Source organism: Nuphar pumila, chromosome 1 (genome assembly GCF_984573655.1).
Source record: "Nuphar pumila chromosome 1, dmNupPumi1.hap1.1, whole genome shotgun sequence".
Taxonomy (NCBI): Eukaryota; Viridiplantae; Streptophyta; class Magnoliopsida; order Nymphaeales; family Nymphaeaceae; genus Nuphar; species Nuphar pumila.
Genome location: NC_143249.1, coordinates 71187619 through 71198763, shown reverse-complemented (window position 1 = coordinate 71198763; position 11145 = coordinate 71187619). Strand labels below are relative to the sequence as shown.

The following is an 11145-nucleotide window of genomic DNA, read 5'->3' as shown; positions in this document are numbered from 1 at the left end:
AAAGATGGACATAGTTGCACATCACCAGCTTAGTTTAACATTTGTCCAATTTGGTCAATGTGGAACAATGGCGATAGCTAGAAACAATCATGAAAACTTCTCAAGGGAAAGATGTGGAAATTTATGTGCCGCATATATAGTTTACTTTCATACAGATGGTAATTTGCATGCATTGCAAATGAACCATAACTAGAGGATATTTTTAGTTTATCATGTTTGTAAAACCAAAGAACACAAACCATAGTCTCCTTTTCCTGTGGATAGTTTTTTTTTTCCTTGATTATTCTGATCTGTTGCCTTCTACAGGCATTAGTCCAGACATGTTTAGATTGAATACCATATTTTGGCAAGAGCAAGTGATTCAATATGAGCAGCTGATGGGAACCAACTATACAGAAATTCAGAATGTCATGGATATGAATGCTTACTGTGGTGGGTTTGCAGTTGCTTTAAGTAAATTGCCTCTGTGGGTTATGAATTTAGTTCCTGTGACTATGAAGAACACACTAGCTGCAATATATGACCGTGGGCTGATTGGTGCTTTCCATGATTGGTGAGAATACCTGCATCATTAGGTTTTTTTCTTTTCCTTTTGTGCATATTTTTTATGGTCCATCTCCAACTTGTTGGTACCTCAGGTGTGTGCCTTTCTCCACATACCCAAGAACGTATGATCTGTTACATGCTTCTCACCTTTTTTCACACTATAAGAACCGAGGTGAAGGTTGTTTAATGGAAGATATTATGCTAGAAATGGATAGGATCATCCGGCCTCAGGTACCGTGCTACACTTTTTGCATGACCCTCTTATGGTGCTTCTTTGATTCTGCAGATAGTCCATTTTACGATGTCCACTTTATTCAACATTTCATTTCTTTTTATGCAATGCCTTGAGAAAGCTGCTTAGTTCTTATATTCTTCAAGTTGAAAGAACTCCATGGTTTCTCATGTGCCATGTTATTTGTTTGTATTCTTTATGCCAATGCATGTTTTGTGAAATTTTACTTCACTTGGTAAAAAAACATTGTAAAACTATTCTTCAATTTCTGCCTCAGAAAGTCAAAATCCAAATGAAAATATGCTATTTTGTAATATCAAAAAAAAAAAAAAAAAAAAATTTGGTTTGGGCCGGATCCGGATCTGACCCGGACCCGACCCGGGCCACCGCCCCTCGCTGTCATTAAAAGACAGCGAGGCAGGCGGGAGGAGGGTTACGAAACCCCCCTCACCGCCACTCGCTCTCTGTCTCTCCGTTTCCCTCTCTCGCTCGTCCACGGTCACCGACGCCGGCGACCCCCGACAGCCGCCGCCACCGACATCGGCGACCCCCCCCCCTTTTCCTTCCGGCGAGCTCCTCTTCGGCGAGTTCCTCCGAAAACCCCCTGGTACGCCATCGCTTCTTCTTTCTCCCTCTTTTCCCTCTCCGTCTCTTCTCTCTCTCTCCCTCATTTCTCTGTGTGGCCACGGGAGGGGTCAAACCCCCTCCCTTTGCCCCCTTTTAGCAGGGGAGGGGCACGACACCCCTCCCTGCTCTCCGTTTCGGTAGGGGAGGGGCCGAGCCCCTCCTCCCTGTTTTTTTTTGCTACGGCAGGGGAGGGGCCGAGCCCCTCCTCCTTGCCCCTTTTTATTGTACCAGCAGGGGCCATCGGCCCCTGCCTTTTTATTATGCCAGCAGGGGCCGATGGCCCTTGCCTTTTGTTATGCCAGCAGGGGCCATCGGCCCCTGCCTTTTGTTTGTGCCAGCAGGGGCCCATGGCCCCTGCCTTTTTAGTTTGTCAGCAGGGGCCATCGGCCCCTGCCTTTTTATTATGCCAGCAGGGGCCGATGGCCCTTGCCTTTTGTTATGCCAGCAGGGGCCGATGGCCCCTGCCTTTTTCTTGCCAGCAGGGGCCGATGGCCCCCTGCCCTTTGTGCGCAAGCCGATACCCTTGGCCGACAAGCCCGGGGAATCTTTGGAAGCTATATCGTGATGGGGACAGATCATTACAATTGTTGGTCTCCAACGAGGAATTCCTAGTAGCGTGAGTCATCTGTTCGCATTTGACTACACCCCTCTTTTGGCAGCTAGAGTCTTTTGATCCTGCCCCATCTTCTTTTCGAGTCAATTGGGACGGTTGGCCCCAACCCTATGTATCGGAAAAGTCGAGTCTTTGCCTTGCTTTTGCTTTTGTCAGAGTTTGCTTGTTAATATCGCATATTTGCAGCTACGACGGATCCCACTCGCGCTCCGCGACCCGAGCCGTCAATCGTGTACGTCCGTAGACGTCAGCAAGCTCGTAACCCTCCAAGGTAGGGGAAAATTGCACGGAAGACTTGGATATTTGAATTAAGTTCAATTGAACTAAAAGCGACCATTGAATATATATATATATATATGTATATATTTATACGAGTATCCACTTCACTCAAGGATGCGGTTTCGCAAATCCTTGCCCTTTACCTTGCCGTCGCGCTCTGCGCCTAGCCTCTTGCTTTTGCATACGTGTTGGTATTGCCTGGCTGTTGCAGATGACGTGCAGGTTCTTGCTCTTTGCGGATGCCTTAAGGGCATCCTCGTGGAGGATGCAAGGAGCATTTACCACTCTCCCTCTTGCGACAAGAGTTTAGTCGGGAGCGAGCGAACTTCTTAGCGGGTGTTCTGTTGAGAAACCCGTATCTCGTCTATCGAGGCCGGTATCGAGTCATGCGAGACATGTAGATACCCCGATAGCGGATGTGATTCGAGATAATCACATGCATCATGTTGGCACAAGGTACTGCTGTTTCAAAAGATAGAGTAAAGTTGATAAACTTTACATCTTTGTGAAACACTCCTGTTGAGGCTTCTATTGAGGAGCTATACCCCCTTTATCGTAGAGTACTTATAGTCGTGCACGACACGTCTAGTACTGCGATGATCGGATGAGACGGTCGTGCGACCTCGAACAACGCTAAATGCAAACTGTTGTAATCACATAAATGGCCTCATATTCGCCTTCACAGGCAAGATGCTCGAGTGGTTTAAAGACCACAGCATAGAATGGGTCGTTAGTTAAGCAACCCCTAACGCACCCGTTTGCTTCTGGTTGTCTGTCAAGGGAGAGGACAGATCGGTACAAAAACTCCAATGGACAGGTTGTTAACAACCACCCCACGGGCAAAGATCCGGCCTCCCCAGTCATTGGAGTTAGGGGAAAGGGGCTACAATAGTTAGCTTAACACTTCTGCAGAAGTTGGATGCATCCGTGGCACTGCTTTTCAGCCTCTGGGGAATCCTCTCTCGGCTAAAGCCGTCCCCTTTGGAGCGGACTCAACTAGCTATTCGGGTTATTGAAAATACATAGAATAATAGACGCCCGAACTAGTCTCAGTTGTTTCTATGTTTTGCCTGCGCGTACCCGCAGGCCAGTAATATCGGAACATAAAGTCTGTTCACTTTGGTTGCTGGGCCGTGAGATTCGTTGCACTACTGATTCGCTGCACTACTGATTCGTTGCACTACTGATTCGCTGCACTACTGATTCGCTGCACTACTGACTCGCTTGCACTACTGATTCGCTGCACTACTGATTCGTTGCACTACTGATTCGCTGCACTACTGATTCGTTGCACTACTGACTCGCTTGCACCACCGACTTGCTTGCACTACTGATTCGTTGCACTACTTATTCACTTGCACTACGTATTCGCTTGCACTACTTACGCGTTTGCACTGGTTATCTGCATGCATTGCTTACATGTTTAACTGCATATTTGCTTTAAACTGTGTAACTTACTGAATTAAATTACATAATTCAGATCCTTGTAGTCTCTCTTGTGCGCCTACTAGTTTTTCGTGAAACTAACCCATTCTATGGGTACAGGTGATGATTAGGTACACCACAGGCGATGGCGCGATGGCTAGATGGCTCCAAGACGTTCTTCTTCCTGCTCTTAGCTCGCGTCCTGTTGTTTGGGGTTTTGTAACGGATTTTCCTTGGGAGATCCTAATTTTGTACTATTTGGAGAACTTCTTAAATGAAAGTGGCTTTTCCAAGTGTCCGCAAGTAGCATGTGTTGTGCGTTTTGGTTCTTTTAGCTAACGCGCTCAAAGTTGTCAGCTTGCCTTTCTGAAATTAATAAAAGTATAGTCTTCCGCTGATTTCGTAAATCATCTCTGAGATGAAGAGATTCCTTTTTAGTCTCTTGTCTTTTTCTTTTCTTTTCTTCTTTTTTTTTTGAAAGGTTTGCAAGCTTGAAATTTTGGGGTGTTACATATTTTGTCGTGTTTGAGTGCAAACATTAAATTGGCAGCAAATACCTAAAATCTTACTATGTTAGGTATACTAGATAAAAAGTTACAATCATAGCATGGAGGGGAGGGGGAGGAGAAACCAACCTTCCTTACTACCCATGGGAGGAAAAAAAAAAAGGAATTTTAATCTGCCACCCCCGCTCCTAGTCAGCCATGAAGACTAACACAACAGGTCACTGAAAGAGTTGAAACCATGGTTGCCAGTCGAGGAAGCGGGAAGCGATACCGGAAGCGGAAGCTGAGACAACTTAGGAGCGAATCAGGAAGCGTCTTGGAAGTGAACCGGAAGCGACCTAGGAAGCGAGGGGGAAGCGAAAAAAGAGAAAAAAAACAAAAATAAAAATACAAAAAAAAAATGAAAAAAATGGGGGAAGCGCGCTTCCCCCAAAAAATGTGCTTCGGGGAAGCGCGCTTCCCCAGTTACCTAGGCGTTTCCGGTAACTCTGGTTGAAACCCATTATGGCAACATTAGAAAGTGGACAATGGAGAAAGAGGTCTGTTTTGGAGGAGCCTGGGAAATGATGGTTGAGGATTTCAAAAGAATCTGCACATTTTCATTGGTTAATTGCATGGGAAACCATAGTTTGATACTAAAATAATTATGATGTTGAACACCAGATTTCAGATGTTGACAAGTTCACAAACTTTTAGTGCCACCAATATATTTCATAATTTCATAGCAGTACTTTGTTTTGACTAGCACCAAACCTAGTTTTACAAAGTTGCAAAACATATAAACACAATAAATTGTATTTTCAGTGGTAATTACATATGTTATAAGTTATCAGAAAATACTGTTGGTAGTCCTATTCAGGAGAGTCCTACAACGAGTTCCAAAAAATGTCAAGGGCAGTAAATGATGGTCAACTTGTTAGTATTTGCTATAGGCCATAGGCTTCACAGTAGTCCAAGTCAGTAGACAAATAAATAGTAGTGCAAGTGTGACTATCTAGAAAGCGTTGTCATACAATAGTTGATGTTCAGTATAATTTATAGATATATTCACGATGCATTTTTCAATATAATGACATCAGAGCAAAATATAGAGAAACTTTTAAAAGGAAGGATGGGTAGGACACTTTTCAAACATCTCCGATCGAAAAAAGGAGGAGTTGGAGTTGCTTGCAAAATATAAGTTGACAATCTGTAACATGTTTTTTACCATATAAACCATTTAGGTTATATGTGTAGGGCTTTTTTTTTTAGAGAAAAGATAATAAAATTATTAGAAATAGGCACAATGTAACAGATCAATCTAGTTAGGTGGCGTGTGATGAGGTATCACACCCCCATTCAAACCGAATAGCCAAATTCATTCCCAATACACAAAGTTAGAACATGACCAATCCAAAATCAGCAGCAAAGAGAGGAAATGTGCAGAACCGAATGTGACCGAGCATGGTGCTCATGTCGCAGCCCTGTTATTCCCTAACCAATCAGTTAGCAGTCCGGCCATTTGCGATGCACCCGTTCCTTGACTTCCCACTTCAGCTGGTACAAAATGCCTTCCAGATCAGGAGCCTTACCCCTTGAAGATGCGTTGATTTCTTTCGAGCCAAATAAGTCTCCAAGCTGTTAAGAACCATACACGCCATACAAATTTCCAGCGAGAGCCTTTTGAGTTCATGCGGGATGCAATCAAGACCTCTCTTAGGAAAGCGATGTTGTCCCAATTCATGAAATGGTCATTCCACGCTCGGTGCATTAAGGTGCAGATGAAGATACAATTCCAAAAGAGCCGAGAAGTGGACTCCTCCTCACAATAACAAAGCGAGCATTGGCTAGCAAGGTGACACCCCCGACGCTTGAGTCTAAGTTTCGTATTAACTGCCTCACAAAGAATCATCCAACCCATGAGAGACCCTCTAAGTGGGAGCCCACCATCCACAAAGATTTCTTCAGTAGCCATGTAGGGGGGGGGGCATGCCAAGGAAACGGTACATGGTAGACACTTTAAAGTCACCTTCCTTAGCTAGTGGCCAACAAACCTCATCTTCCCATTGAGAATCAGGAAAACTATCTAATTCTCCGGAAGAGTAACCCTCCAATAATGATGCCATAAGTGTTGTCCATTCGCAAAAGACCATATCTGATGGCTCTCTTCTTAGTACAATGTCCCATACCTCTTCTAAACTCAACCAAAAATCACTATTTGGCTCTAGCTACATTATACAAGTTAGGGAAGTTATTCCGAAGTTTGGTATCCCCACACCAAACATCTTTGCCAAAACAAAGTACCAGAGTATCGTTACCCACCTCCACCCGAATAACCGAATTGAAGTGGTCCAATGTCGTGACCCACCCTTTCCAAATCCTGGAACCTTTTTTCCATTTATGATTTTCGGACCAGCACCAACACCAACCCACCAAATCATGTTTTTCCAATAAGATTAGACTAAGTGTGCCCTCTTTCGTATATATCCTCCATAGCCATTTAGACAAGAGGGCAAGGTTGAATTTTCTCAAATTATGGATCCCTAATCCCCCAACTTGTAGTGGTTGGAAGACAAAAGACCAATTAATGGGCACCTTAGACTTCCCTTCGATCTACCCGTGCCAAATAAATTTTTGAAAGAAAGTATTTAGGTGCTTTTCTACCTTGGGCAACTTGAAAATTTATAGGAAGTGAAGCGCGAAGCAAGAGATGTTGAAACAAACAAGGTTTATTCTACCCGCTCTTGAGAGCAAACGGGAAGCACAAGACTGAACTTTTTATCAAATTTTATCCACCATGCTCCAATGAGACTCCGTAGAGACCCCCAAATGTAGTTGCAGCCCCAAGTATTTCAAAGGCAAGGAACCCTCTTCACAATTAAAAATTGCCGGGGCTAATCTTTGGGAGTCCCCATTAGGGTCATTCAACGCCATTATTTGTCTCTTTCCTTCATTCATACGAAAACCGAAAATTTTCGAAAAACATTTAAGCAACACCCATCGGGTCCACATGTTATTCTCCGAAGCCTTCCCAAAAATCAAGTCATCCGCAAAAGGGTGGGAATTTGTAATTGAGTCTGATACTTTGCATCCCTTGAACACACCTGCCTCCTCGGCATGTGAGATCATCACCGATAGCGCTTCCATAGCCATGATGAAAAGAAGAAGTGATAACGGGTTGCCTTGCCTCAACCCTCTTTTTGGCATAAAGAAGTCACCATTCTCCTCATTAAGGGAGACCACAATCGAGGTTGCAGAAAGAAACCCTTCAATCAAATGCTTCCACTTCTCACCAAACCTCATCTTTTGCATACAACACAACAAAAATCTTCAATCTAAAGAATTAAAGGCTTTTTTAGGGTCTATTTTTAAGACAAAAGATTTCTTACCTTGGAGCTTGATGGAGTGGAGCGTCTCATGTGCAGTAACACACGCATCATGGAGGCGGCGACCATGAATGAATGTGCTTTGCCATTTTGAGATGAGGTGTCCAATAACTCCCTTGATTCTCATTGCCAAAATCTTTGATATGATTTTGAAGACGGTGCCCACCAAAGAGATGGTCTAAATCTTTCAATGTTTTGGGCTTGCGGGTCCTTAGGGACGAGGACAAGTGTCAACTTGCCCATAACCCCTGGTATCTTGGCATTTGAATGAAACTCCATCATCAATTAAAGTAGATCAGCCTTGACACACTCCCAAGTGAGCTTTAAAAACTCTATAGGGAACCCATCAATACCCAGGCTCTTGCCATTTGGAAGAGACCAAATAGCATTCTTGATCTCGTCCACGGTGAAAGCGCTAGTGATGCTCCTCCTTTCCTCTTCGCTTATGGATTTGAAAGCCATGTTAGAGATGTCATAATCCGCACCCACCACATAAGAGAAGCGGGCTTTGAAGAATTCGGTGGCACAAGGCAAGATTTGAGAGCCCTCCTTCCTATAGGGCTTGAAATTCAAGAATAAAAAACAAGGGTTTCTACTAATGTATGGTACTAATACAACTAGCCTATTTTTTCCACATGTATACATGTAACCATGCATTTATGTACCCTTATCCATGTCTTTATAACATAGTTCAGAGAATGTATTTCTCTTGTATAAATAATTGTTGTATTTGGTATATTTCCTGACATTTTCGCACTCTCAATGGGTATGTAAGATTTCACAACTCTTCTGCATCATTTAAGAGATTTACCCTATTTCCTGGAATTGGACCATAGGGTAGCTGTTTTATAAGATCATCTCCTTTTGCAGGGTATCATTATTATCAGAGATGAGGCAGTCATTGTGTCAAGAGTCAAAGATCAAGCTCCTAAATTCCTGTGGGATGCTGAATCACATGTTCTTTCGGATGAAAGTGGCAATAAAGAAAATGTATTGATATGTAGAAAGAAATTTTGGGCAATTTCTTAGTATGTATAGCTTTTTAGCTATTGGCTGAAGGCGGTCCCGATTCTTTGAATGCATTTTGTTGTAATTTCATTAGATGAGCTCAACTTTCTTTTATGATCAACAATCAGTTACTAAAAGTGCTGATTTGTGTTTTCCTCTGATATTCTATGTAGCATGCAATGTACTATTATTACTAGAGTAACTATTTGCTGGTTGGAAGATATTCATAGAATTGCCAAGAAAAATTTGGATCCTGCTGTGCAGCTTCTGCCATTTGAACAAGAGTACTCAATAATAGGTGACACTTTTTTTTTCTTGATAATGGGGAGAAACCAACACTCTAGTTTACATGTCCTGTTACAGGTTGAAAGGTGTCATGTTGACCATGCCCTGTTTTGGTGTTCACAGTATAAAACTCCTCGAGTACTCCCCCTTCCCTTAAGGCAGGGGTTGCCCTTCCCGAGTATCAAACTCTTGACATCCAACTTAAATGTCTTAAGCTGACCTACCCTAGCCAGATGTGTGGAGCCCCTGTGATCTAGAAGGCCTCTGCTTTTAAAAAGAAAAGGCGAGTAAAAATGGGAAGGGTCCACTAGCTCTTGGATTGATAGTGGATTTACCACCTACCATCTCATTGTTCCACAGATTGTACTCCCAGATCTGCACATCATTGGGGATGTCTTGGTGGCGGTCTAATAGATATGAAGCATTTTATCATGCCTATAATTTATTGATTTTGGGCACATGGTCTTGGATTTAGGGACCTCAATGGTTGTATTAGAGGTCAGATGTCCAACAGAATCCAAATCCATTTAGTCGGATTTAATAAGAGCGAATGACATTTGTTCAATAATCAGATACAGATTCAGTTCAGTGTATCACATCCCAATCAGTATCCTATGGATACTTGAAATCCAATTACGTGTAAAGGGCATATCCAGTTAGCTACTTAAATTGTAATCTGAAACGGAGTCAGGCCCCAAATATGCAACATTTGACTAGGTTGGATTTAGTAATGCCTACTGCATCCAAACCAATATGTTTCTACTAGGATCAATTTCAAAAAAAAAAAAAAACGGAGTCTGTATAGATAGAGTTGATCCAAGTAGGAACAGACTCCAATTAAGCTCTGTATGGGAGTTGTAGTTGAGAGTGGCGATGGAGGGTTCACCAAATCCCAAGCATCTCCATTGATTGGAGTCACCGTTTTGGGAGGGGAGCCGGAGATGGAATCAGTGTTGGGAGGGGAGATGGTATTATAAATGGATGGACTTCAAAAACGTCCTCATGAGGATGTTGTTGCAAAATCCACCAATTTCAACACCGCTCCCAACAATGGCTCCCAAACAGAGCCTTATTATTACTTATTTGTTATTTCAAGCGAAAGAGTTGTGAGAGAGGCGACGTGCTTATTGAGAATTGATTGCAATCGAAAGACAAAAAATCGTAAAGAAGTTCACTATTCTCCATTAGTTACTGCAGTGTAATTGGATGTGTATAAGTAAAACTAATTCATTCCAAAAAGTGATTGGGTTGCAAAAATAAAGAACTTATACTAAAGAAACATTACAAGTCCTGGGATTTATTTTTCATTGGATTTTGACAAAGCCATTTTTTTTTTTAGATATGAACTATGAATCATTCAATAATAGGAATCTTTATATCCTTGTATATAAAAAAACAAATACATGCATGTTATGTTCGTTTAAACATATACTGCATTTAGCTGTTGGAGTAAGAGAAAGTGCTAAGGTCCATCTGTCAAAAAGACAAGTAAATGATGAATATCTTACATAAAAGAGAGGGTTAAAATCAAAGTCAGCTGCTATGGTTCAACAAAAGGACATAATTTATAGATTTCAAGATAAATATTCAAACGATTAGGTATTTCAATTTTCATGGGGATAAATTTCAAAGCTCAATATGAACCATTACCAGAACATAAACACAAGTGACTCTTGGAAAAGGAAGATCCTTTCCAAAGTCAGGCCAGCTTCTTCCTGTTCATTCTTTGAATTCAGAGTGTTCTACTATTAGATTTTATATGATAAGGAACCATCCCTTAATCACAATCTATTGTATTCTGACTCAACGATTCAATTGTAAATTGCTAAGATCATGCGGTTTGATCTGAGTTATGGTTTAGTAACCCTGAAATATTGAGTTGTCAACCTAATCGATTCATCAAGAGAAAGACCATGATCCCAATCAATTCTCTATTTATACGAGATGTTCAGAGATAGAGTGGTTCATACCATCGAGCAGGATAGGGATGACCATTTTATACTGGACAAATGGAAGATTGAATCATGTGAGGATGGAGCATTTCCTATGTTCTTTTGGCAAATTCAGCCCTGCAGATGTGTTCGGCATGATCCATTTGCTAGGAATCGACACTTGGATCGTGCATTTTCAATAAAAAAATGACTTTTTGATCATTGAATATTTATGAAATTTCTCGACTGTTGATTCTCAAGCTGTAAGAAAACATGCTCACTTGTCATAATTGGGTAATCCAAGAGCCTACCCCTATAAAACAAAGCA

At 42.0% G+C, this 11145-nt stretch overlaps 1 protein-coding gene across 1 annotated transcript; it reads left to right on the top strand.

Annotated features, from left to right (window-relative positions):
* The first annotated feature begins 349 nt into the window (after positions 1-349).
* On the top strand, positions 350-8738 carry LOC149848996 (putative methyltransferase PMT7). Its single transcript, XM_089998407.1, has 3 exons — positions 350-553; positions 639-777; positions 8464-8738. Exons 1-3 carry the CDS (start codon positions 378-380, stop codon positions 8620-8622), a joined length of 474 nt encoding a protein of 157 aa, XP_089854533.1. The 5' UTR covers positions 350-377; the 3' UTR covers positions 8623-8738.
* Positions 8739-11145: the final 2407 nt, after the last annotated feature.

What these genes read in the sequence shown, in the direction of transcription:
- LOC149848996 (XM_089998407.1), top strand. Translation starts at nt 378, where the DNA reads ATGGGAACCAACTATACAGAAATTCAGAATGTCATGGATATGAATGCT. An exon ending in ATTGGTGCTTTCCATGATTG is followed by an intron (nt 554 to 638) that starts GTGAGAATACCT and finishes TTGGTACCTCAG; the next exon opens with GTGTGTGCCTTTCTCCACAT. An exon ending in ATAGGATCATCCGGCCTCAG is followed by an intron (nt 778 to 8,463) that starts GTACCGTGCTAC and finishes CTCCTTTTGCAG; the next exon opens with GGTATCATTATTATCAGAGA.